At 40.0% G+C, this 27176-nt stretch overlaps 1 protein-coding gene across 4 annotated transcripts in view; it reads left to right on the forward strand.

The window, feature by feature from the left end:
- The window catches only part of TENM1 (teneurin transmembrane protein 1), a 227757-nt gene that overhangs the window by 173422 nt on the left and 27159 nt on the right, over window positions 1-27176 (forward strand). For 3 of the 4 annotated variants that reach the window (XM_042825108.1, XM_042825110.1, XM_042825111.1), the window contains 4 exons: window positions 1004-1253; window positions 2169-2189; window positions 6169-6401; window positions 15978-16132. In XM_042825108.1, coding sequence (XP_042681042.1) covers window positions 1004-1253; window positions 2169-2189; window positions 6169-6401; window positions 15978-16132 — 659 coding nt within the window. The remainder of the gene's footprint in view (window positions 1-1003; window positions 1254-2168; window positions 2190-6168; window positions 6402-15977; window positions 16133-27176) is intronic. The other variant, XM_042825109.1, reaches the window with a different exon arrangement.

The raw sequence follows: 27176 nt of genomic DNA on the forward strand, positions 1-27176 counted from the left end.
ACATTTCAGGAAAACACTGAAGAGGTTTAATGTGTCCTTACTGCAGTCTCTTGTTTCCTGGTGTATCAGTGAGAGTCCTCCAGAAAGCACATTCCCTTGGGTTTATTCCTTTAATTATGTCACTTTGTTCCTTATGAAGTACTGGGCTCTCGAAGGGGAATAAGAAATTTTTAAGAATAGAAACAGAAACAGCCAAAATTTTGCAGTTGTCATTGAATATGTCGCCCTTTATGTTATTTAAAAATAAGTGCTGCAAATATCTACTTGAGAAAATAATTGTTTGTCGTGGGTCTGGTACTGCCAGCGTTGTGATCAGGAAAATTCAACACCATATGCTGCAGAGCAGTGCTGAAATAACTGATCCTCTGACAAGTTGTTCTGAACTTTATGGCAGAGCATAACACACTCCTGTTGGTAAGAAATGTGTCGGTGCCACGGTGCTGTGACCCCGAGCTTGGCTCTGCTGCACGCCACACCATTTTTATATACCATGAAGGACTCGCATTTAAATGTGAATATTGATTTTGTACTGCCACTCAGCGCTCCTTTGTGAAAAATGCATAGTTGTCCCATTAATCTCCTTTAATTAAATATTCAAACTGCCTCAGAAATTCCTCTGCTACCTAATAAAAATTTATGAATAAAATGAATATTAAAGTAGTAATCCCTGAGAAATCGGATAGCACTGCAATTAACAGTCAATTTGTTAGAGCATTAACCAACCGTGAGCTCTCCTCGTGATGTTGGCTTTTGAAACAGCCGCTAAGCACTAATCGACAAAATGGTGATGGCGAAGCCTGGGACTGAGCAAAATCAGAGGAGGTTCCTGGAGCTCCGTGATGAAGTTTTCACAGATCTGATGTCTGTTGCTATTTTGCTGGTCTGCTTTTCCCTAGCATTTCAAAATACCAAACGGCAGAACAGTTCAAGTGCTCTATATCTGCTTTGTTTGTTTGTTGTGTTTTCTCTTGTTTTCTCACATCCCCTCCCGCCTTCTGCCTAGGAATTGTACACAAAGGAAACGGTGAAAACATGTTCATTTCCCAGCAGCCACCGGTCATCTCCACTGTGATGGGCAATGGACACCAGAGGAGTGTCTCCTGCTCCAACTGCAATGGTCTTGCACTCAACAGCAAACTCTTTGCCCCAGTTGCTCTGACTTCTGGGCCTGATGGGAGTGTGTATATTGGAGACTTCAATTTTGTCAGACGGATCTTTCCCTCTGGAAACTCTATTGGCATATTAGAGTTGAGGTAAAAAGAGATTAGCTCTGGCTTGTGTCCCTATCCTGGCTGTGATACGCCTATGAAAACTACAGCGAGACTTTGTCCTTTTTGATTTAAAGACACAGCTGCGTTTAGTTGTCTCCTGAGCACGCATCTCATCGACAGTGAAACTCGGTCATCAGAAAACTTATGCATTCCTTAAAATCATAAGTTAAAAAAGGGCATCGTAAGTGGCCTTTAGAATGGGTTTTGCATAATGAATTTCTACGAAGTGCAGAGTTAATAGAGCTGTTCTTTCTTCTCATGGGGATTCTCATGCAATTGTTTCTTCCCCCAAAAAGTTTAGAAATTTCAGGAAGCTTTTTCTTTTTTTTTTTTCTTTAAGACTGATCCCCACTCAGTAGCAGATGTGCAGTGTGTCTGATTTATTGGTCTGATATACCTGCCATGGCTGAAATTAATACAATTAAATCATTCTTCACAAATAACAGGATGTGGCTGGATTTAAGCAGCTGAGCGAGATTGGCATTGCAGACCAATGTGCTTCAGGCAGGGCGGCTTGACTGTATTAATGAGTCCTGATTTGAAGTCCCATAATTTGGAGTCAGGGATGTGGAGAAAAGCAGGAAAGATGTTGGACACTGATACACTAAAATTCTCTTACTTAGAAGTCACAAATCTAACTATCTAGCATTGCAGCATTGCAGTAATTGTGAGCTGATTGTTCAGAATGAACTTGAAAATGTGCAGGTGGTGGGTGGCAGAAGGGAAACATATTTTGAGAGGAAGAAGTGATACTGAATGCCAGGATAAACAGTGTTTTGTTATTGCTGTACAGCAGTCAGACAAAAAAAATAGAGCTTTTCTGGAGAATTAATATTTCTTGTCTTTTTTTTTCTTTTTTTTCTTTTTTTTAAAACCTGAACCGGACTGTCTTACTAGGAATAGAGACACAAGGCACAGGTGAGTAAAACACGGTAATGCAAATATGTGAACCATGTTCAAGGAAATACCCTTAGAAAAGTCCTGACTTGTAGACATCCTGATACAGAGAAACGCTGAATTTAATAAATGTAAATGCTAATCAAATTCACCTTTAAGGTAGTTTGATTTTTTCCCCTTTGGAGGGAACAAATCAGTTGATTTTGTCAACTGATTGGTCCTAAAATCAATTAATCACCAAGCAGAGATGGAGAAGTTTGAACCTGCGTGCTGGGATGCTGTCCAGAGCTGTCATACAGTTTTCATGTTATGCTTGTATGATCATAGATAAAGCTAGACAAGCAAGCTGGGGTTTTGCCAATGAAGAAATAAAAAAAGGGCTTCAGAGTCCCCCAAGAGCCCATTCTTCAGAGGTTCTAGCATACCTGAGCTTTAAAAGCTGCCATAATTACAAGGTGTGCACCGAGAACAAGGCAGTACCAAAGCACATCGCATCTCCAACCTTGCTTCCTCCAGCTACAGCAAGTTCCTTCTCCCATTTCTATGTAACGTTTTGACATTGCAACGTAAAGTCTCTTTTCTTTTTTTCTTTTTTTCTTTTTTTTTTTCTTTTTTTAAGAAGTAATGTTGAAATGTTGGAAACGAGACTTCTGTAACATACAGTAAGGTATTACAGTCCACCTGCAAAAGTAGCATTGCAGACTAGGAAGAGAGAGCAAGGCACCGAGACACTGTGTACCTTTAGGAGCAAACTTCAGGAATTTCAGTATGTGAGATAAATAAACCACTGAGGCTGATGACTGCATGGCATAGCAGGAAGTGCTGCATGGACTGAGTGTATGCTTTGCAGGCTGAAAGCACTGGTCAGAATTAATTGATGTAGTCGCTAGGATGCTATTGAATACTATAGATTATTTGCCAGCCTGCTTGTAGATGATGTCATATTTCATATATTTTACAATGAGAGATTAATTAAAAATGAATAATTCCTAGCTTAAAAGTGCAAGGTTTTTATATTTTAGCTGAAGGGTCATTTCCATTTGCCTTTATGGTAAACTGATCAGTATCTTTGTACACTGATGAAAAGAAGTAAATTGAATGTACTTATTCTATAGTGCATTCAGACCTTCTATCAGGTTTTTAATTTGGGGATTTCTTTGGAAAGTAGAGTTTTTTAAATACCTTCTCATTAGAACAGGTTTTGGTTTTGTTTTTTTGTTTTTTTTTTCTGAGAAGAGCTTAAGCCTTAATTAAATCAAGTTGTGAGAATGCACAAGTAATTACAGTAATAATTATTTCTATCCATATCCTGTCCAAGTGAAATCTGAGGAAGACCTGAGGAAGTAAATTGAAGTTATTGTAGTCCTTGAGGTTATGGAGGAGCACTCGTCAGTCCCAGTGTATGCTGTTCTGTTCAGGCTTTAATGGCCACGGTGAGGATGACTACAGGGTCATTCATTTCTTGGACGTTTCTGTGATGTCCACATACCTGGGAGAAACAACTGAATTTTCTCAGAGGCTTGTGACAGTCCCAGAAGGAGAAGGCTTAACAACCAAGTTCTCCACACAATCTCTGGTCTGCAGAAAAGAGAGAAAAAGAAGTTTTTGCCAGAACAAAGAAAATACCATGTAAAAAAGGGTAGTGCTGGGAGACTGGGAGACAGAGAAGAGACAGTCCTTGGTTTAAAGGACTGCTTAAAAACAGTTCATCCTCTTCAGTTTTCTGAACTTTGTCATCGAACTTTTAATAAGATCTAACCAAGGTGCTTGGTAACTGGTCAAATAGAAACCAGGCTTTGAGGTTACAGGGGTGAACTGCACTACAGGATATAATTGCCTGTTCTGGAAAAACGAATCGTGAACCCTAGGCTATTTTATGTAGTTTTTGATAGACTAATTTAAATAAACTTGTGTTTAGGTTTGACTGCAAACTTCTGCAACAATAAGGAGTGTTTGATTTTGTTCCATTTTTTGCTAATATTCTTTAAATTTAAGCATTTTAGTATTCAATGCTTTGAGCATAGATAACATCAAGAATTTTCTAACAGCCAGCCTATTAAATGTAATGACAAGGATGATAGAAAATGTGTCTACAAGGAGGGTATATAATGACTCCTGGCTCTCTGTAGTTTCTACATAATGGAGAATATGTTTATTTAACATCTAGAATTCTCCTTGCAATTTTTTCATCAGCAATATTTTATTAAAAAGTCATTTTTTAGCTGGCCAGGCTCTTCTGAGCTTACTCCTGAGAGGACAAATGGTTCTCAAATGTTTTTAACAAATAATTTTATAATAATGATGATGTGTAATTCAACATTAATTACCTTTTGCTCACATCCAGTTACTCGTTTTTCGTCATGCTTTGATTATCTCCCATTCCCCATATTTCCTTGGGCTGGGTTTCACATCTGTTCCACAGATGTGGGAACATCTCATTCCTTCTACTTCCCCCTTCTGTCTTTTGGAGAAGCTTATGACTAAGGTCAGCATTAAGCTACTCTAGCTGATGACTCAGAGGTGTTGAGTAGTTTCTGTCCCTTTTTGAATGGAAAATGACCAATGAAATAGGCCCGAGCTCCATCGCATTTATCAAAGTTACAGCATTGGCCTAATTGATAATAAATCAAATGAAGATTTCAACTGATTGTCTGTTAGGGGCCAAGCAAAAGCTTCGTTTTTAAAGAGGCTACAGCAACCCAGAATCTGGACAGTAATGTAAGTCCGTATCATTTCAGACATTATGTAGCTGTCCTGGGATCTCTGCCGGTTCTTAGCTCTGTTTTGTCTGGATTCTTCCTGTCCTGATTTGTCATGGCACTAGGCAAAGCACACTGCCAAAGCCACCATGAACAAAACTGACAAAACTTGGAGAGCTCATTTCTTAACTTAGTTGCAGAAATCCTAGGTGCTAGCAGCATTTCATTAAGATAGAGATTGACTATCTTCTAATCTACATAGCAATCCCTGTGTTTATACAGAACTGCTGCATGAAGGGTAGCAGGAGCACCATGTCACATACAGGCAGCAGTCAGCCATCGCCTCCTTAGGCAAAACTCGACAGCAGTAAAATGCTGCCTGAGGCTGAACAATACACCAAGTTTTGGCCACTCCTCTACTTTTGCCCAGCTCCTCGATTTTCAGTAATGGTCTGAGTGGTCTGAAGGATCTACACCCATCCAGGGTCTGTTTCATCATCAGGACTACAGCGCAGTCTCACCAGGTTTGAGCCCAGGCATTTTCCTCAAACGGGAAATTAACTTTGCGCTCAAAACGAAGCAAGAAGTTATACTTGATAGTAAGATGAAGCCCAGTTTTTCTGATTGGAATTTATAATCCTCACCATTTAATTAACGTATGTAAATATTTTTTTAAATAGCATTTTATAAGCTCAATAAGGCACTTCGGTGCATGAATTATGGTGTATTAATTCATGCCTAGTTGCACTGACAGTGCTTGGCCTTCTGCCTTGCTCCTGACAATACAGTCGGCATGAATTAAGGTGCCATATTTCATACCTTCATATTTCCTAAGGTTTAGAAACGGATAAAAGTAACCAAGAGTGAATAGTAATACCCTTGCAGAGCAATCTGTGATTCATTTTGCTGCAAGTCAGATGTGTTTTCAATGCCAAGATGCCAATGCCAAGTGTACTAAAACAGAAAAGGTATAGGAAAAAAAAAATGGCCTTGCTTTTGAAAGTAATAATTATTAAGTAAGCTGAAGTCACTTCAGTTAGCTTTACACTGGGTCTCTTGGTCCTCATGGCCACACCAACCCCAGCAGTACTGCTGTGGGTGAGCTCACTGTCTGACACCAACCAAGATGGGCAGGCTCTGCAGCTGCTTCTACAGTGGTGCTTCGATGAGCTGCATGATAGCTGGTCTCACTTACAATTCTCATCTCCACAGCAGAATTAAATAGGAGTATACAAGCTTTAGGCTACCATGAACAAAAATTATTAAGAAAAAATAATAATTTTGTTATTCTTCTTTTCTAGTACAAGTCCTGCACATAAATATTACTTGGCTGTTGACCCAGTGTCAGAATCCCTTTACTTGTCAGATACCAATACCAGAAGAGTTTACAAAGCAAAATCACTCATTGAAACAAAGGACCTGGCCAAAAACGTGGATGTGGTGGCAGGAACAGGTGATCAGTGCCTCCCATTTGACCAGAGTCACTGTGGAGATGGTGGGAAGGCATCAGAGGCATCTCTCAACAGCCCAAGAGGTAAGAAGAGAGCATGTTTGAAGTATGCGGTGGTCAGCTGTTATTTCCCTACATTCAGCAACATCAGAGGTGAATGTTGGTGGTATGGAAGCAAAGGCAGAAACTTCCCATCAATATTCCATTACATTTTGTTGCATGTGACAGATGGCAGGAGGGGGGCAGTCACACAGAATGGCATTTGACGTAGAAGGGTGTATGAAACAAAGCTGTGGAATTGAATTTCTCCATGCAGAAAAAAATGGCACCCATTGACATTCATCAACACTTGCTGAATGTTGATGGAGACCAAACAGTGGATGTGAGCACAGTGAGGGCTGGGTGCTGGTTTTAGCAATGGTGACAGTGACTGTAGGGCACTTCCACTTATCAGCACAGCATGCAGGCTCCTGTTCATTACTGGTGGAAATGCACAGATATTGCTGGTGACTGTTGCTGTTGATAAAGAGTGCTTTGTAGCTGAGAATTTGCTTAATCAAATAGTGTTATTATACTCTTCGTATCTGTTGTAGTTTCAGTGGAAATAAAGAGGAGGCATTACTTTCAGTCAAGTAATTTATACTATGGGAGAGGTGATTCATTGGAACATGTTTATTCCAGATCATTTTGGGTACCCTACCCCTAGAATTTTTCAAGGCCAGGTTGGTGGGGGCTTTGGGTAGCCTGATCTAATGGGAAATGTTCCTGCCACCTATGGCACTGTAGGATCACAGTTGGACGCTCTCTAAGTACCTTCCAACCCACATCCCATGGTTTGTCATTTTACGTACTCCTTCCTTGTTACACTCCTACTTAAGTACCTTTCTATTGCAGGGTGGCAGCATTTAACCATAATTTACTTCTAAGCAAATAGTATTGTTGTAATTTTTCTGGTTGTTTTTTTTTTTTATACAATCAGGTGAGTCTGGTTAGTGGGGCTTACTTATACATTTCAAGTCAGGGCTTTTTAAATCAAACAGACAGTAGGATTAAGTGTACTGAGAGATCCAGTTTCTCCTTCCCCATTAGATGCACTTTCCAAAATAGGAGCTCTACGTGAAGGGGGCATTTTGCTGCAGCCATTCTTTCAGAGTTCATTCTATATTGTCACAGGCAAAATGCACCTGATGCCTTGAATCCCCACTAGTGGCATAATTAATCACCTCACAAGGTACATTAAAACTGCAGTTTGCATTAGAATTGAGATAGAGGGCCTGGATTTGGTCATCTAAACAAGCTGATCAAACTCAGCTCCTGCTGAGATCCCTGGAACAGAGGATAAGCAGCAGCTCTCATGGCAGAGCCTGTAAGTGGGCTTTTAGCAAGCTCCCCCTGCAGCACACCGCTGCTCCTAATGACTAGCTCTGAGGAATTATTTTTCTTCAGCTAATAAATGAAGGCTTGTGTATCAGTAGGAAAGTAGAATGTACATACAGACAAACATTTCTAGGGCAAGCAAATAATCCTGTTTTAAGGCTTAGCAAGTGACACATTTTAATTATAGATAGAGCAACTTCAACATGTCTTTAATGATGGAAGTTAAGTGTGAGACGAGAACAAATAAATGTTAATCTTCTGGCAGCTAATTAATGCTATGAATCAATTCTAAAAATAGTTGAGAAGAAAGGTTTTCGCATCCTTTAGCAGGAAAATAATCAATGTATTGTTGTTGGTTACAATTGATTATATCTAATTACAATTCCTTGTTTCATTGTACCTTCTTGCCAGACAGTATCTTGGTGAAAATCTGTAATATATCTACTTATAAAAATATGCATGCATAGCTGCTTTCCTCAACAGGTTCTAGTCATAAAGGCAGTAACAGGAATAAAAAATATAATTCATGAATGCTGGGGCAGACTGCAAAAATTAAAAAATTAACCATAAACAGACAATGGCTCAGACATTGGCAAATTCAGGTAATGGCTCCCAGCTGATATACACATCTAAATGATGTCAGCTTAAATTGAAATTGTTTTCTATGTTTTGTATTTCATTTTCTCTGCTCTGGGTTTTGTATTTTCATTTGAAGTCACTATGGAGTGTCACATGCCCCTTCTTGGGCAGGGGATAATGCAACATCAGCCCACGGTCACCAGCACAGTGCACAGTGTTAGCTGTGCATTATCATGATGGCTTTATAAGTGCATGTCCTTGTTTTCCACTACACAAAGACATTGAAAAGTCTTGGAAGCAATAGAAAGTACTTGCCTGGTGCCCACTTTTTAGCATTTATGAAAAAAAAACTGAAAGACTGACATAGCTAAGTACAATTTAATGAATATTTTGGGTCATTCATTTGGTTTGTCAATAGAATCGTGATTAAGTTAGAAGATGTCACCTTTCTACTAAAATTACATTCAAAATGTAATTGTACATATTATTTCTAGAAGACAGGACACATTGACAGAGGTGTTGGTAAGCCCAGAGACTCAGCAGCATCTTTTCCACATTTAAAGATATTTGAACAAAAAGCAACATAATGATATGTAGTATTTGACCACAGAACCAAACAAATTACTTTAATTTTTCATCATCAGCAAGATTTTTTCCAGTCCAAAAATTTGTACCTTTTCACACAGATAAAGACAAAGTAATAGAAAAGGATATTAATTATATTTAAATGCATTACTTAACGAGACAAGATGTACATTTATTCTTAGGCTGGTGTAGAACTTCCTTTGGGCTCCATTTAGTCTATCTGCCTTATTGTTGCTCTGAATGCTCCCTTTTTGTGCAATAAATAAAGTACTTTGGCACAGTAGAAAGGTAGTATCTAGTCGCTTAGTGGCTGGCCTTGGTTAGTTACACCTCAGAAGTTGTATTCTCATTTCTGCTGCTGACTGCTTGCAACTGTGAATAGAACCTTATCTATATGACTCGGTTTATCCACTTTTAAAATTGATAAGAAATAACTGTTGTGTAATACTGTCGTGAAATTTAATCCTGTTTGGTAACATCTTCAGAAGGGGAGCGAGTGGAAATTCATATACACTTATTTACTTCTCTGAAGGAATACTGCAAAAAATATTAGTTTAACTGTTTTGAACTCAGGTTTTTCTACTTCAGTGAGCATAGAGGTAGGGTGTTTTCTTTGTTGTTCTGGTTTTCAGTTCAGTTTTGGAGAGTCCTGAGTAATTATTTGACGAGTTAAGGCCTTTGTTGACTTCTGTTTCTAATTATCTGGCATGGCTGACTTTGCCAAGTGACCAGGAACCGAATGTCAGACAGTAAAACATCATGGTCACATTAGTCAGTGATGATTTGATCATTCCCCAGCTTTCATTTCTCACCTGACAAACATGTGGGGCTTTATTCAGTCTGTTCCCACTTCTCCACAAAGAACTGGCGTTGGGGCCTTTTGAATATTAATCTTGCACAATTGTGTTGGAGCTGACTTTGAAAGATGTTTTTAAACATGCATGGGTGATGTAGTTGAAACTTGAACTTCAATATATTATTTTTACTGCAACTTTCTTTAATTCTGTATAGAACTCAGAGTAATGAGTCATGTAATAGATGACCAAGTACTTAAGCAAAATGTGAAATGGTACAAGGTGGGGACATAAAGTAAGATATGTGACAAGCTGAACACATTTATTATACAAAAAGATATTGAAAATGAAGTAGTAACTACACAAGATATTAATCACTGACTCAATTCTAATATCATGAACTTTACTAAGCAACGGATTTTAATTTTGGGGTGGGAATTCTGTTTGGTGGCTTGGGTTATTTTTTGATTAAAAAGTATTTATGGCATATCTAGTCACCAACGCTGGAACATTTAAACTGTCCTGAGTAATATTTATAATAGGGCACTAAGGAATAGCGTCCCGATTTTACTAGATTAGTCACTAAATTTTGGAGCAGTAAGCACTAAAATTAATAGCAATACCAAAGAGTTGTCTACTTAACACTGCAAAGGCAATTTCTATATCGAAGGCATTAGATACTTACCATTAACCCTCTGAAACCAATGGGCTTTGCACGTGTAAATAGGTTTGACTTTCCAGGCTTAAATGACAGAGGCGGTGAAAGGCTGAGACAATCATGTTACCAGTTTTTTGCTGAGATGGTGTTTCTGCATCAGTATACCAAGAAAGGTGATTTAGATTAACATCTGATTTGAATTACTGTGTGTTTTTGAGACACTCTCAGAACGTGCACGCAGGACAACTAGCATGGCAGAGCAAACTGAGTAACCTAGTTGAACCAGCAAGTCCCTCCAATGACAGAACAGTAAGTCACCAAAATGACTGACAGTGTTTGGGAGTACAAGCACTGAATCCAAAGAATTACCATCTTAGCATCTGCAGTGCATGGTTTTTGACTGCCGGGTCCAGACCAGACTTTGGGACTGTAAGACAGGGGGTCACATCTGTGCTGTGTGGAGAGTCACTGCTGCAGAAGAAATTGAGAACCGCACATGGGATTCAGCCTACCTGAATGTAGTGCAGTGACCACAAAGCAGGCAGCAGGGAAAAGTAGAAGGCTGGAGTAAGTTTTAAAGTCCATGCATAATAATCAGCATTCCACTCAGGCACATGACCGTGCAACACAAATGAAAGCTTAAATTAAAAATCAGTTCTGCAGCTTAGTTTTATGCATTTTGCTTGAAGTTATTTTAGTAAGGAAATACTACTAAAAGAATCATGGCTTTGAAAATGTGTTCACTCCAGTAGCTTACATCCTGAAATAATCAGTCTTCTTGCTCACCATCTGCAGCACTTCTTGCTAAAGTAAATAAAGCTGCAAGAACAACTGCTCAGATTAAACCTTTACATTTGTCAAATCACAATAGGCCATTTAGGACCTGATCCTGCTCAGCTGGAGATTCCCCTTTGCTCCAGTAGAATGCAGACCAAATTCCTGATATGCTCTTTCACGAAAATAGGATTCCTTCATAGTTAATCTCCTGCTCATTCATCAATCTTTACCATTTTATAAATTCATAGCAGCTTTTGAAACCTTTCACGCAATTCAAAAAGAAAAGCAGAATGTTTCAGCAGCAACTTGTAAAGAATAAACCAATTTGCAGCTTGAAATCGTCGCATGTGCATCAGTAGTAAAAAATCCATCTCATGCCATTTTTGATTTAGCAAAATGCATTGTTTTTCTTCAGCAGCCTGGGTTACCTATGATTTCAGAGGTCTGTGGAACCTAAGTGAATTTTTTGGGAAAGTATATTTTCCTAAACTTGCTCCAGCCTTCGTTTGAATGCATTAGTTGTTCATCTTTATGCAAACTACTGTCAGCAGTAAGCGTGACCCCAGCCAGCTTGTCTCTGACTAGAAGCAGGACATTCTGGAGTCAATAGTTAAAAATGCTGTTTGCTTCAGCTCTGCTGCTCCACATCTCCAAAGAGAACAACAGTGAAGTGCAAGTATTGAAGTCATGTTCCAGCTGACAAAGAATTGTTAATTTTGCCGCTAGTACTAAGACAGTAATGAAGTAAAGATGACAAAGATCACAAAGCACCAGACTGCAAATCATTTGAATCATATTTTGAGTGGTGTATTATGGTAACATATAAATAACTAATTGCATAAAATTGCTTTAGTAGTTTCTAGATGGCAGCTTTAATTAAAAGCACCGGAGACATTTAGAAGTTTAGAAATAGATGGCATGTAATTTGCCCTTTTACCAACCATAAAATGGTAATTAACCAATTTGATTCACTTCTTCCTATTAAAAGTTTTATGAGAATCACAAGTTTCTTCTGAATACAATTTTTCTCCGGCTGAAGGTGGCATTCTCTTTTATCAGTCCTCACCAGTGCTTTTAGATGTTCATGTATAAACTTCAGAAGCTTAATTGGAAGTTTTCAATGTGAAATGATCATTTGCAAAGTTTTAAGCTGAGCAGAAAGTAAATATTCAGAAGAAGGTAGAAGGTAGCTCTAGCTGTTGTTCACTGTTGTGTTCCAAAAAGGATTTGTTCCCAAGAAGCCTCTTAAAACATGACTGTGGTCTATGACACAAGGCAGAAAGAATCTGTCTTAATTGGGAACTGGCTGTATTAATTTTAATCTGTAGTTTCAAATTTAATTATAAATCCACCATGAGTTTAGCTCCATTAACAATGCAAGGCCAAGTTTCAAGAGTGAAAGTAAAGGTCAGATCTATAACATTCATATGATATGTATCTTGAATTTATACCTATGGGAACTACACACAGAAGTGATCAGTTAACTTTCAAAGTGTTATTTGCATTTTTAATAGCATATCTATGCACACTAAGATCTGTCAGGAGAAATAACCCTGTACCAAAATCACTCCTCAGAGCACATAATAGGAGATGGAACAGTCAGCCTTCTACATACGTCATGGCTGTAATGAGCCCATCCAAGCATTATTTTGTGCAGAAAACAGAAAGAGCAAAACTTCTGCTGCTGTCTTTTTCGTGATGGTGCTTCGTAGCCCATGTGATCACACCAGCAGCACTCCATTGCTAAATGTTGGTTAGCAGAATTAAAACGATAAAGCAAAGCAACGTCTAAGAATGACTGTTCCCACTCAGAGTGAGCACAGAGTGAGCAGTGACAGCCCTTACACCCAGAGCAGCAAATCATCACACATTGCGTACACGTGGTTCCTCTACTTCCTCAGTGATTAAACATTACACATTGCACACCTGAAAAGAATTAAAATAAGCTCTTGGAGTATGTATTAGGTGAAGCGTCATGGAATCCAGCTGTAACAATGAATAAACTGGGGAAGTTGAGTCACAAACCTGTGTTTTGTTTTCTAATGGATGCCTTACACAGGGCATTTCTCAACACGTTTTAAATGCATAAGTAATTTTTTCAAAAAGGCAAAGTCACATTGTTTTAGTATATAGGAGTGAGCACAGGTCCACTGTGGAACATCTGTATGCTAGTACTTGAAGAAACTTAGCTAACTAGGCTAAGTTTATCATCTTTTATGATATATATATAAAAGCCTCTTTAGGCATTTATCATCTTTTGCTCAAATACTGAAGACATGGGCTTGTTTATGCCACACTGGCATATGTACTTCCCCTGCAGATAGCCTGCCTTTCTGCCATGGCTGGAAAGTAAAATGTGTGTTGTTATTGCAAAAAAATCTTTGGTTTTCTTGTACAGGCAGTGTTTGAAATCCATTCAGCAACACAGCTGAGTAGCTTTGCTTCATTTCTGCTTAATTTCTGACTTTTACATAATGGCTGGTTTGCAGCCAACAGAGCCATCTGCTTGCAGGGAAATTGCGTAAAACAAGATGCACTTGCCCTGGTGATGGATCCTGGCCTTGGTTATCCATGACATGGATCCAGCCCAGGTGAGCAGTACTGCGCCTTGCTGCCCATGCAAAGGCAGGCCCCAAGGCACAGCAGCTGTGCTGTAGGTCCCACCTACATCAGCTTTCTCACTTCAAAGCATGAGCTAAGCTGAAAAGCAAAGCAAGTCTCAGCTCATCTTTCTGTGTCTGATATACCAACTGACACAGCTCCATAAGGCATTATCAGGAAGGTTAGAAACACCTCCAACAATCATAGCTGCATTCACACACCATCCATTCCACAGCAAGGCTTTTTTTCCCCCCTTCCATCAGAAAGAGCCTTGAAGAGACTTCCAAGAAAGTTGTAAGAGTTACGGGGCTGGATCTGAAGAGACCTTCTCATATCCAAGAAGAAATCCTAATATGGTTTCCTAACAGCTTTCTCATTTTCTAATGAAAACCTTTAACGCTTTAACTTTACCTTGCAGCACTGCTGAGAGCAGTGCAGAGCCCAGGAAGGATCTCAGGTATGCAGACTGCCTCAGCAAGAGAAGATACCAAGAGCTCCCCCTGCTCTGTGGCTCCACACTGCGGTAGAAGGAGGTGAACATAGCCCTTCTCATTTACGCAGACACAAAACAAAGATCAGGTCATGAAACCAGGGCCATCAGTCTGCCTGGTATGGGGGAAAGGCAAGCCCTTGTAACCTGCTGGCCCCTCTGTAGAGACTGGTGCTGATGTTATTCTTGCTCTCTGCTAGAAAAGCATCCATGGGTGATTTATTCTGGGGCTCTGCCATTGGGTGATAGCACTGTAAGAGGCAGCCTGAAGGTCAGACACGTTTCCAGCTGCCAGATGCACATGTACCCAGGGGCCTGGAGGGACTGTCAGCCTCACAGATCTGTGTGATGCTCATCACAGCTGCCTGGTCCTGCCTCTGTCCCCCACGCTATTTCCCCACTACCCTCAGCTACCACTGCTGCTATGTATATAAAGAAGTGAAATATCAGGAAGATGGACTAGGAGATGGGGGTAAAGTTATTTTTTTTTCTTTCCTTTTCTTACATAATTGTGCATGGAATTGCTGCTTGTTATCCTTAGCTGGCAGGCAGACAAGTATTTTGTAAACTCAGAGAACATGCAGCCTTCAGTTGTGCTAAATGCAGGGGACAAAAATCAAGAACCATATAAGCCACTGTCCAAACCATCTGTTCAAGCCCTCTGCCTTTCATTTCTCTGTAGCAGAACATAAATTCATTATTAAAATAGCTTGGCTGTGCGCAGCAGCTGCTATAATTGCAAGTTATGCAACTTTAAATGGGAAATTATGAAGTAGTTTAAAGCAAGAAATCGAGCAGGTTTAGTATTTTCACAAACCTGACATGAATAGAAGTGCTCTTCTAGCTATTTCAACATTTCAGGAAAGAAAGATCCTACATACATTTCGTGCAATATATAAACGTCTGACAAATACTGAATGCAGGGAGGAATGAGGAAAAAATATGAGACTGGGATAGACCAGGGTCAGGCATGGGTTGTGACAGGGAGGCACCACACGCTGCTGGTGGGACGCAGCAAGCACTCTGTGCTCCAGTCTCCCTAGTGAAATACAGAAAACATGGAAAGACCGTGAACTCTGCAGTGCCCTCGTGTTTGTTTCAGGGTCCATCTCTCCTTTGCAGTGTAGTGATGCTAGAGCTAATGCAGACCCAGCAGCACCAGCTCTTGCTGAAGCCACTCTTGTCATGAGACTGGTTCCAGTAGGTGACCCTGTGCTTTGGGCAACACCACACTGCAGTACATTCTGCAGCACAGGTGTTCTTTCCACCTGGTAAGCAGAGCCCATTTTGTACCATTAGTACGTATAGCCCCTGCACTGCAGAAGTCATTCTTGCTTTCTGTTGGTGCTTCCTCCTTGTTCAGGTGCTCCAGGAAGTCACACAATGCAGTAATACAAAAAATTGCATCTGCATGAGAATTAAGAAAGTGGAAAACGAAGAAAAATCAACTGCAAGATAAGGTTTTCGAAAAGCTGATCTTGTCCCGCTCTGTGATGAAGGCCATGAAGCTGTTGAGCATAATTTTATGTTATATACATGACAAGAAAAGCATTTGCTGCTTTGTTCTGTTTCTTCCTTATATTTTCCTTCTTTCTGTCAGTCAGAGACAGTCAGATGTCTGGATAAGATCTTTCCATATACAATGTGAATAAGCCTCAAATAAGTAATAGGTAGAAAAAAACTGAGCCGTACTCATTTTAATCATCTGATTTTCAGGGCCTTAAGAGGAGAGGAAATATTTCTTTAATCTAGAAAACGTCAATGCTAACACTTTCTTTTCCCCCTTTCCTTTCATCTAGGTATCACTATAGATAAGCATGGATTTATTTATTTTGTTGACGGTACCATGATTCGGAAAATTGATGAGAATGGCGTGATCACAACAGTAATAGGTTCCAACGGCCTCACATCAACCCAGCCATTGAGCTGTGACTCTGGAATGGACATCACTCAGGTAGACACCTGTTTTTTTGTGTGTTTTGTCACTCTTCTGCACATTGTGGAGACAGAAAAATTGGTTTCTTGTACGAGGATTATATATCAGAATATGCCAGGTGAATCAGGTAACTCCGAACTGCACAGTGTGGAGTGAATCTTTCATTCACATTATTATTTCAAGGTGTATTATATAAATGTATAAGGTGTATTATGTAAATGCAAAACTGTGTGTTTGATTTTATCCAGGAGTTTTCATGTGAGTGTGTAGGGAGTATATAACGAATATTTGCTGCTTTGGAAAGTTGCTAGCTAATTTCAGATAGAGCTTCCTAGGAGTTTATGGGATGTTTAGAGTACTTTCCTTTAGTCCAGTATTCAGACTAATTTGCTTGAACTGCTAAATGGAAAAAATATATATTCTGTTGACATCTAAGTCTGTTTTAAGTCACGGAAGAGCATTACAGTATGTAATTACAAAACAGTAGTGTACTGAAGCTGCTGCCTTTCAGCCTGTTTCTCCAAGTGCTTTTCAGTTCTTTTCAGGGCAGAGTAAAAGAAATTGAACTAAAGCACACTTACCGTCTCTCTAGTTTACACTAAAAAGATATCTAGATAATCATGAAGAAACATAAATAGTACTCCTGACTAGACAGTGAGCCACCCTTACAGGTAGCACAAGGAAGGAATTGCCCTATACCAATAAAAACCTGAATTAATCAGTTTCAACATGGGGAAAAACAGAAAAGCAGTACTTGAAGAAAACTTGAGGCATTCTTGTAGCACACAGAGGGTATATTATGGACTGTGAAAGCTAATAACAGCCATCCTATTGATTTTGCATTTCATTTTCTCCCTGCTCTTCCCTCAGTCTTTCACAATTGCAAAATCACAGCTAAAATATACTGCGTAACAGTGGTAAGAACTTGTTCCTGGATTCTGAATAGAGTTTGAATTACAGCAGTAAAAACGTACATGTGGAATATGGAGTCAATGCCTTGGATAATTTTTATCAAATTTCACAGGGACAAACAATGGAATATAGTGCTATCGTCACAGCAGCACCTGAGGATCGTATTACTAGGGTCAAAACTGAAGATAGTGTCCTTGTTCCACTTTACATGTCACTAAGCATTTGAAAATGCAGGACAGGGAAATGAAATATATACCTTCTTACTCTCTGGTTCAGTAGATATGTAGCTGTTCTATGTAAAGCAGAACAACAGGGTCAGTTGAGTTTGCTGTGCTAAGCCCAAGCTTAAACTAGCCTAGTAGTTGTCTGAAGGACGTGTTGCTTCTGGGCACCTTGACTTCTGCTCCGGCACCTCGTCTTGTAGGATAGCCAGTCCTGCAGATGATGAGCAGGAACCCACTGAAGCAACCAGTATTCCGCAGCTGGAGGCACTGACTCTCCGCTCCATTGCTGCAGACCTGCTGGCAGGAGCCATGCTTCATGGAACTTACTGCTGCCTGAAGCACGTTTGCTTGCTTCTTGGATACACATAACAAATGCCTGGGGCATCAGTAACCAGATTAGAGATCTCGGAGGGACATGGAATGGAGCCAGGTGCATTGTCTGCTCCCTGCCTCCTCCTTGTGATACGCGTCTGAGGCTGTACACATAACTGCTTTTTTGGTCATGTAACTTGTGAGTGTGTATTTTAAATTTTGGTTTATTTCCCTCATTTTGCTCAGTAACAAAATGCCTCCCCAAATCTGAAATGCAGTGCTTCATGTTGATGGTTTTGTATTCCTTTTTAAAAAATACAAACACCCTTTAGCAAATTACTTGCAACAGGGGGTCTGGCAAATGTGGAGATAAAATGGCTTTGTTTTTTAACATGAAAATGAAGTTGAAAAGGTAAAACTCTTCAGGTTGAAATCAAACATACCAAAGTTGTACATAGCTCTGTCCCCTAAAATCTTGTTTTATGGTGGGCTGGCTACTTGCTGGAAACAGATTTACCTTAGTACAAGGTAATACAGGCCCAATACCATAGAGAGAAAGAGAAACAACTTCTGCAGTATCATAGATAAGAAGATGCATTCACAAAGCAAGTTCTTCTTTGTATTGCTTTTTGGGCATGGGCATTCTGCTGGGATAGGGCCCTCTTTCCACAGAAGCAGAAAGGCAGTTCTTTCTCCACGAACAAGCCTTGTGCTGCCATTTCACAGCACCTACAGGCTTCTGTTGCAACAAATTTCTGAAAAGTTTGCAAAGGCTTCAGCATTCTGGGAAATGGAGATACTTCCTTATCACAGACAGTGAGATAATCTTCAGATAAATTGAGAATGCATGTCAGTGAATATTCGAAACAACAAAATAAATGATGGCATATTAAATCAGCCATTAAATTAAACCTAAAAAGCAGCAAAGTAAGCTGCAGTAGTAATTGCTGTCTAATTCTCTGTCACTGGTAGGTGAACTAACGCTGCTAGCAGTCTGCAGCATAGATGTACATGTTGCTTAAGGAAGCATTTCTTGTTTGGAACATTTATTTTGTGGGCTCCTAACAGATTCTTTTTACTGAAGTTTTTCACAAAATCCAGAATGTTGAGTATTTTCACATATTTTGTAAAGCATAGATGCTAAATGAATACCCGGAATGCGTGTTCTGAAAAGTAGCTCTATCAAATTGACTTGATAGGATGGTGTTTTTTTTTTTCAAAATTGTTGCTGATAACCAGAAAACTGAGAAATAATCACACCCCATTGAAGTCAAACATGTTAATCTGAAATTATATCTAAGAAAATAAGGGATGTTTTCACTTAGTCAAAATAATTTTGTGTCCTTGCAAGACCACTGAGTTTATTCCAGCTTGGCATCAACAGTAATGAAAAATGAATTTGGCCATCTTCAGTTAGATAGTTTTTTGGCTAAATTACAAGTGGCATTTACATCAAGTGAGTGTGGGTTGCTCACAAATTGTGTGTTTAGTGGGACTTACGAAATAGGCAAATAAAATCAATTCTCAAAGCTAAATTTGCTCTGACAATAAAATCAACAACTTGCTCAAAATCAATATATCTTGATTTACTGAAATACTAAAATGTACTCTTGAAGTAAACACATAGAATAACTGCCTGTTGTGAAAACTACTATAAATGACATGCTTTCACTTTAAGGCATTCACTTTAATATATGAGTTGATTATGAAAGTGTTTAATCATTTATTCCAATATCAGGTTTGACAGAAACACATCTTTCTAATCACTCTCTGTTTGTTATTCAGTGCTTTCTCATTCTTAAGAGAGAATTTTGTATTCATAACTGATAGAGGTGGGGGTAAGGACAGCTGGGGTTGAAAAGATTATGAGTTGTGGCAAATCAGCTACCCAGCTTTGACTAATTGCTTTGATCTCATACTTCACTCTGAGGGTGTTAATCTGAATTTAGAAGGAACAGGACGTTAGGCTGAGGTATTTATATGGTATTCTGGTCTCCTCAGTTCTGTTTCTGCGTGTGCAAAGCTAGCTTGAGTGACTTCTCAGCGCAGTGCAATTCATTTGTTAATGAGAAGCCCATCTAAAGAAAGCTGCATGTCTTAACCAGATCTGTGAACATGCTTTACACATGTATATGTACTCAGCACTCACCATGGGTGCCAAAATTTTGGTGGTTGCCTACATTAAGGTCAGCTATCCAGTATCTTCCTTTGTAGAGCTCGTCATCCTTTTTGTAAATGCCTACCCCAGAACTCTGAATATTGCCACATGAACAAGGGCTAAGCTTTTAAGGTAAAACATTTTTCAAGAATATCAAGAAGAGCTGCTAGTGTTCCCTCAATCTGTGAGCGTAAATATTCAGCTCACTAATATACAGCAAACCAGAATCTTTGGCTGATTTCCAACAAATTTGCAGAGGAAAATTGCCTTCACAGCAATTAAATTCCTACAAGTCCCATACAAAATATTAAACCAGTTACGGGAGAAAGACCTAAAGTGCCCTTTCAAAAGGAAATATTGCAGCACGGGCTTTCTTTTATTAAACTCTAGAGAATCCACTCAGGATCTAATAAATACCCCATTCACAGGAAGAGCTTTGTTTGGTGCTTGGATTTTATTAAACTCCCAAGTCAGGCAGCCATGAGACACAAGTCCTTAGGAAACTGGACTTCATTAGATCCAGCGTTCCTAAAAGTTATACTAACATGGTGGGAGGTGTTGTGTCAAAGGAAACGTATTTCAGCTCCGGTTGAGCAGTAAGCTTTCTTTCTCTTCTGCTTCCATTGCTTTGGTGAGAGCCGAGGAGGGAATGAGCAGGTATTTCTACCATCTTGCAATTTCACCTCCTATCTTTCCTCCCATGAGAAATATGTGGGCTGAATTTCCACCGCTCTGAACCTCGAGTCATTTATATTTTTGCAGTTAGTTTTTGGGAGCAGCGTAAACCAATCTTGAGCACATTCCCTGTGAATGAAGAGACTAAACGTTTGCAAGGAAACAGAAAATGAATCCCAAGAGCTTTCTCTTAGCCTGAAACCATGGCCTTGCTCTCAAGCTGATGTCAGTCCCAGCAGGCATGAGTCTGTGCCAAAGCAATAGCTCCGGCCTGATTGATGGTGTTAATAACTGTCACTGCTGTGTTGCAAAATGAAAGGTCTGGTTTGAAGACTTTTTCTTGACATTTGCACTTCATCAGCTTTTGTTCAGCAGTTCTCCATGTGAGGGAACCATCTATATTGTGTTGCTTCGCATAAACTTCAGTGACACTGCAAAATGTTTTGCTCCCTCATAAAAATGTGTCAGTGTTACTTATGTAGGCAATTTGCTTGCATAGGTCAAATTAAAAGGCACATTTCTAGAACAGGGTTTAAAGGGGAGTGACTAGACACGGACCCACACGTGGCACAAGTGCCACATCCTGGGCAGCCTACCTTGAACAAATGATGTGTAGGAGAGAGGAGAGAGCAGTAATTCTGCTGAAGACCCACATCAAACAGAAAAGAATGCTGAAGAGCAGGAGTGAAAATGAGCAAAATCACTTTAAAATGTAGTTTGTTTCTCAAAAATGCAAACACTGACATTGCTCCTGCAGTCACACATGCTGCAGGCATTCCCCACCAGCATCTGCACAGGCACAGTACGCTTCAGTGGCATTGTGGATGCCTTTTGAGCAGAACAAAAAGCTCCCAGGACACAGTGACCTCAGCTGAGTGCAGCGATGAGGGGCTGCTCATCGGAGCAAGAAGCCTCAACAGGACTCTCCCTGAGTGCATCGGAAGCAGGAAAGGAAAATACAAAGACAAAGCCGTGATCTGATGAGCGGGTAAGAAGCAGAGGGAACAAGCTACCGGCCTGAAAGCCAAATGGATTCCAGGCTGAACGCTTTCAAGCCAGGCTGAGAGTAGGATAGCACAAACAAACTACGGGATTACAAAGTGCCCATTAATTAATTAGTATTGCAGGCTGGAGGAAGGCATACTGTTCCTGTAGGTGTTTCTCTATAAACATGACAGTATAAACTGCATTCTTATAAAAGCAGAAAGCACAGAATGCTCTCTTGCTGCCTTATTTCAGTGGTAGGTGTTTAGTACTGTTACTCGGTTAAAGAGCTACATGCCATCAAAAAGCAAAGGCTTGGTTCTCCCTATAGCAAAACTACTCCTGCTCTTGATCTGCTTTTAGTCCTCTATCTCTGTGAGGCTTTTGAAACAGTCTTCTAATTAAGTGTAGTTAGTGCACCTAAAATATACAGATTCTCTGTGCTGTCCATTTTGGTGCTTTGCAGAAGCAGGTATTATATGTATGCTTGAAATCACTGAACTTAAAGCTCATTAAAGCTAAAATGATGATTTACAGGATCTTTAATTATTTGTGGTCTTCCTTTACAGGAGATGGTCAGAGCTTTCTTTGTTTTGTTATTTTTTTTCTGATTTTGGATGTATGAAGTAGTCCAGAAAAGCTGATAGTAGTCCAGAAAAGCCCTCCCTCAAATAATTAGTCCCTGTAACCAGAAACCTATACAAAATAATTCCAGTCATAATCGCGTTTGCAAGGAAAAGACTTTACTAGTATTCATATTTTGAAGCAAAACCAAGCTGAAAGCCTCTTCAAAAAGGGATCTTCAGGTAGAAGATGAAATAATATTTTCCTGGGGGTAGAGGAGAGGTTAAGTGGCCTCTCTTTAACAGGGACTGAGAGAAAGGAGTCTCATAGGATTAGGACCTCAGGTGGAAAAGAATTTGTGAGAGCTCATGAATCAAACTTGTAGGTGTATAATGTGATTTTTAGAATATCAAACAGAGAGCAGGATGGTTTCATCACACCTAATTTATATTCTAATCAAATTATTCTATCACTGGATTTGAAATATTACTCATAGAAGTGAGATACCATGCGGTGAAGAAATGCTCCAATTTCTTCCTTAAAGTCCCAAGTGCTCTTTTTCTATTGGTCACCTGCAAAACAGCAATCTATTTCAATTACCTGCCATAAATAATGCATTACTACTGAGTAAAAATACTATGTACATTTTAATCAGCTTTCAGCACCTGCTTTTCCTTGGCTGTTGAGGCAGGAGGCACTGGACGCTTCATGTGACCCATGGCAAAGAGGAGTTGTGGCAGAGCGCTTTCATGGCTTTTACCTTACTTTTTGCTAGAGACTGATTTAATTTTTATTTTTTTATTTTTTTTTCCTAATGACAGACTGGAGAAAGTAAGTAATGTCTACAAGATCTGGGTGCTGGCACGAAGGTAGCATCTCAGTGCCATGTTGGTGCTCTCAGGCGCTAGCAGGGCTGGCCAGCACTGAAGACCTCCTGTTGCAATTTCCTAAGCAACTGATGTCTCTGGTTGCTGCATGTTTTAGTCCTTATGCACAAGTCATCTTTGATTATATCTCCTGTTTAAAGATGATTTCAGTGCCACAGAATATGGTGATATTTATGGCAGGGGTGTCGGCAGTGCTGAACTGCACTGCTGTGAATTGGTAGCACGGCTTTGCCAGGTTGGTGAGAGCCTGCAGTGGGTTGAGTTATATTGATGACTGTATCTGACTTTTTCAGCTGTTAAGGAGACGTAGTGAACAAAATGTATACATGAAGAATAAATTTATACTTAGTATATACTATAGATGCATATGGAAATATTTCCATTTGCAAGTATGTATATATACACTTTTGTTTATATACTTTTATATATTTCTTGGGTTTTATATACCCTGCAGAGCTCCCATACTTGTTCAGATATTGTAAAGCAGTCCCTATCAACCTGGAGTTACCTGGAGGAAATGTAACTGTTGATAGGAGCATGCAGAAGCAAGCCAAGTAGGCAGTGTCCCTCCTTTATTTTAATCCAGTTGTTCATCCACACCCACTGATGTAAGGACCATGTATGATTTAAGAAATTAGTGCTTGGATGGAGTTGGTTACTGTTCCACCGTTTCTTAGGATTGGCAGGGCTGGTAATGTGTGTGTTGCTCTCCTCCTCTCACCAGCCAATCCAATACAATCTGTGGAGTCAAAAGCACAAATTTTGCATGTTGTAAAATGTGAATTATTTCAGCTGGATCTGTCTTTACTGTCTCTATTCCAAGTATTTCAGGTTGCCCAGCATATTCTGCTTTGAGCATCTGGAAACACTGCACAGTGCTAGGGTGAGAGAGACCAAGTCTGGAGCTTCTGTATAGGAGAGCGTGGAAGGCAATGGTCACCAGGGATGATGGTGTGCTTCCTGCAGTGATGTATCACACCCTGCTGGTCAATGAGGGCTGGTCTTTGAGATTTTGGTCTTTCCATAGCAGATCAGAAGAAAGCATACAGAAATTACAGGAATAATACCAGTGCATAAGTGATGGGGGGTGGGGGAAGGGGAATGGGTATTCAGTTCTATGTTGGATCATTGAAATTTTCTGTGGTGGCAAACTGTTGCATTGGAAACTATAATAAGCAAATGTGGGAATGGTTGTATGACTGAAAGCATTGCACCACGGTAACCACAGGGAGGAGGCTCAGAAAAGCCAGCATGGCAATACTTCTGGTGTGCAAATTGCTCCAGGTGCTAAGAGGAACCTGGAAGTCTGTAGATGGTGTCAAAACAATGCTGTAATAATAACTGCTTACAAAGGGCAGGGCTTTGAAGCATGTCAGCATGAGGGAACTCTAGAGAGTGTTGTTTCATTGCTATCTCATGCTTCTGGGTCTCACTGCTAGTTATAAACAAGGACTGGAAAGGTTTTAGCACCAGGAAGTGTTGCTTTGGAGGAATTAGTGATATCTCCAGTATTACTGTTAGGACTGAGTTATCTTACAGGCTGCTGAAGTCAAATGAAAGCAAGCTGTGGCAGCCTCAGGAGTGAAATGGCAGGAGGAGTGTCTGATTTCCCCTCTTCATGATACTGGTTTTGCTTTGGCATCTTTTCTACCATTGTTCCTCATGAGCAAAAATGAGAATAGATACTGTGTCAGTGCAGGAAAAAAAAAAATGCAGATGTCAAGACAGAAATTGGTTGTACCCATTTGTAGCCTGCCATACAGAGATTATGTTTATGGCTGTGAATTATTAAGTTTGGGACGCAGAGAAATGCAAACAGGATGATAGAGAGCACCATTTTATGCAGTATGTTACGCTGACAATAACACACACATTTGCAAACAAATTAGCTAAAAATGTCTGAAGGACATTCGGCGTGTACAAAGTGGGCCTCATCTCCTGCTGATAGATTCCTTTGGGATGGGTATGGCATGCAAAATGATACACTGCCTTAGAGGATAAATTTATGAAGTTTAGCAATGTAGGTCACATTGCAGGAAAATCATAAATGTCTGAACATCACTCAATAGCCATTCAATCAACTGCTCAAAGCAAAATGGAAAACTGAGCAGCATGTAGCGGTCTCTGATGAAAACTGGAGAAAGTCATGATATGATGTAAAACCCTCTCGGTCTTCCATCCATATGTATTTCTTTCTTCTATTATACTTGCCAGTTCAGTTAGATTTCTGTGTCCACGTCAGTGGAAACAACAAAGCCAATGTCTTTGGAGGTTAGTGTGAACAATAATAAGAGCACTGAATTGCTCATGAAAGATACATCTGAAATAGAGCGAATTGGAAGAGGTCAGTGGTTGCTTTCTAAGTTGAGAAATTCCTGAGAGCCTGAGATCCAGAGATTGAAAACTTTGCTAGAGATATCAAGAACCATTCTGCAAACGTCTTGAATTTCACTTGAGAGCACTAGTCCTAAAATTTATTTCTCTATGCTTTTCTGCCATGATCTGATAATGCATGTCCAAATATGCATCACAGCAGTAACAAATACCCTCAGTTGACAAAATCAGTGCCTGTTTACAGTGTCAGGCAAGGTTCAAAGGCTCTCTGATGGGTTTTCTTGTGAGTACCTACTGAATGTAAATAATACTTTCACAGAAGGATTTCTGCAAGGAGTCAAGTTTGAGTAAGATTCATGATTTATTTTCAGACATTTTAAGTGAAGAGTCTCAAATTCCTCCTCTCAGAGGCACCAGCCTGGTTGAAACACTCTGTAATTCCTTCTGGGTGTTTAACGAAGTATTTTCTTCCTAACCTGTATAAACCATGGATGCTATGTTTAAACAGACTTAAATGGCTTAGGAATCTAAGTCCCATTGATCTTCATAGTCAATGGGCTTATGTGTTTCTAGATAATATTCTGTCTGTTATTAAATAAAGACAGTGTGAAACCTGTCCCTGTAGAAATCAACTTTCCTATCGATTTAGTCAACCCAAGATTCCTCATGCAGTCTTTGAAGATGTCAAGTAGGAAAAAAAAGCATAAAAAAGAAATTATGGAAGAGAGCTGGAAAGAGAACAGTGGAGCTTGCAGCAAGCAAAGAGGAGAGGAGTGTTGAAGGCTGGTGGTGTGTGCCTTCGCTCTGCGCTCCTCTGCTGGGCCTTCACCCACTGGAAATTAGCGAGGGTAGGGGCAGGCTGGGGGAAGCATTGCCCGCCCTGTGATCCCAGGGAATCGGAGTCTCAGAGCTCCAAGCTGCTTCTGTCAGTGTGCCACAGCTGCTTGCCTAGCCTAGAGCAGCAAACAGCGGTCGTTAGGCTGCTAAACTCATTTATTTGGATTTTGCACTGGGGAACGATGAATGCATAGAGAGCAACGTTTGTGAAGTTTAGAGCAGGGACCGCTACAGCTGAACTGCATAATTCTGAATTTTGTAGTAGGCAGCGTCAGGAGCATGGGAAACAACGGCTGGCTCCGAGTGGGAGGAAGCTGTAATCCCACCATGCCAAGTGCTCCCTGTGTCAGGCTGCATGAGCACAGCTCTGTCTCTGTGCCATTAAGGAAGGAGATACGCTGACAGTGTCAGTGTCAACAAAAGAGAGAGCCCAGAAGTGAGAGCAAACTGTCAGAAAATGATGAAAAAAATATCAGTGCTTGTCAACTGTGAGGAAATAGCGAGGAATATATATAGTGAGACATCGTGTAGAAAGTTCAGGGAAGCAGAAGCAGACTCCTCCAGCCTTGTAAGCTGTGTTCACCTCTAGAGCCCCACCTAAGCAAGTCCTTTCTCTGAGCCTTTGTACGCAGGGGAGGAGGAGAAAGAAGGGGTTCAGCAGGAGGAGGAAAATACTGTTCCACATAGCAGTGGGGTGCATACACGGCTGTGCTGGAAGCAACATCTGAAGTGAGTGTGGAGAGAAAGGGATGAGAGAATGAGGTTAGCAGCAAAAGAGAAATATAGAGGAGGCTGTGATGAGGTCTGCAAATGCGTGTCGTAGAGCAGAATAAAGACAAAGCTAGCATAAATAGAAATGCTTGAGGCTGAGCAGTACCGATAGGAAGTAATCCATCAGTCAGGACTATCAGAAACAATTGGCATGAATTTTGTGCTACTACATGAAATTGAATCAAAACATACAATCAGTGCATGGCAAGAAATCAAAGCAACTGTGAAGACTTTCTATGGATTTATGCAGTTTGCTTTTAACCCACGATAAATTAAACTTACCCCAGTGAAATTTACCCCAGCATCTCAAACATGTGAATTGAAACCTGCATCTGTGGACAAGGATAAGTTTTTCCCTCATTACTTTTCTTGTTTTGAAATGAACAGTAAAACAGTTTTTGATC

Source organism: Centrocercus urophasianus, unplaced genomic scaffold, assembly GCF_019232065.1.
Source record: "Centrocercus urophasianus isolate 14NV4802_14NV808 unplaced genomic scaffold, USGS_Curo_1.0 seq_24, whole genome shotgun sequence".
Lineage (NCBI taxonomy): Eukaryota > Metazoa > Chordata > Aves > Galliformes > Phasianidae > Centrocercus > Centrocercus urophasianus.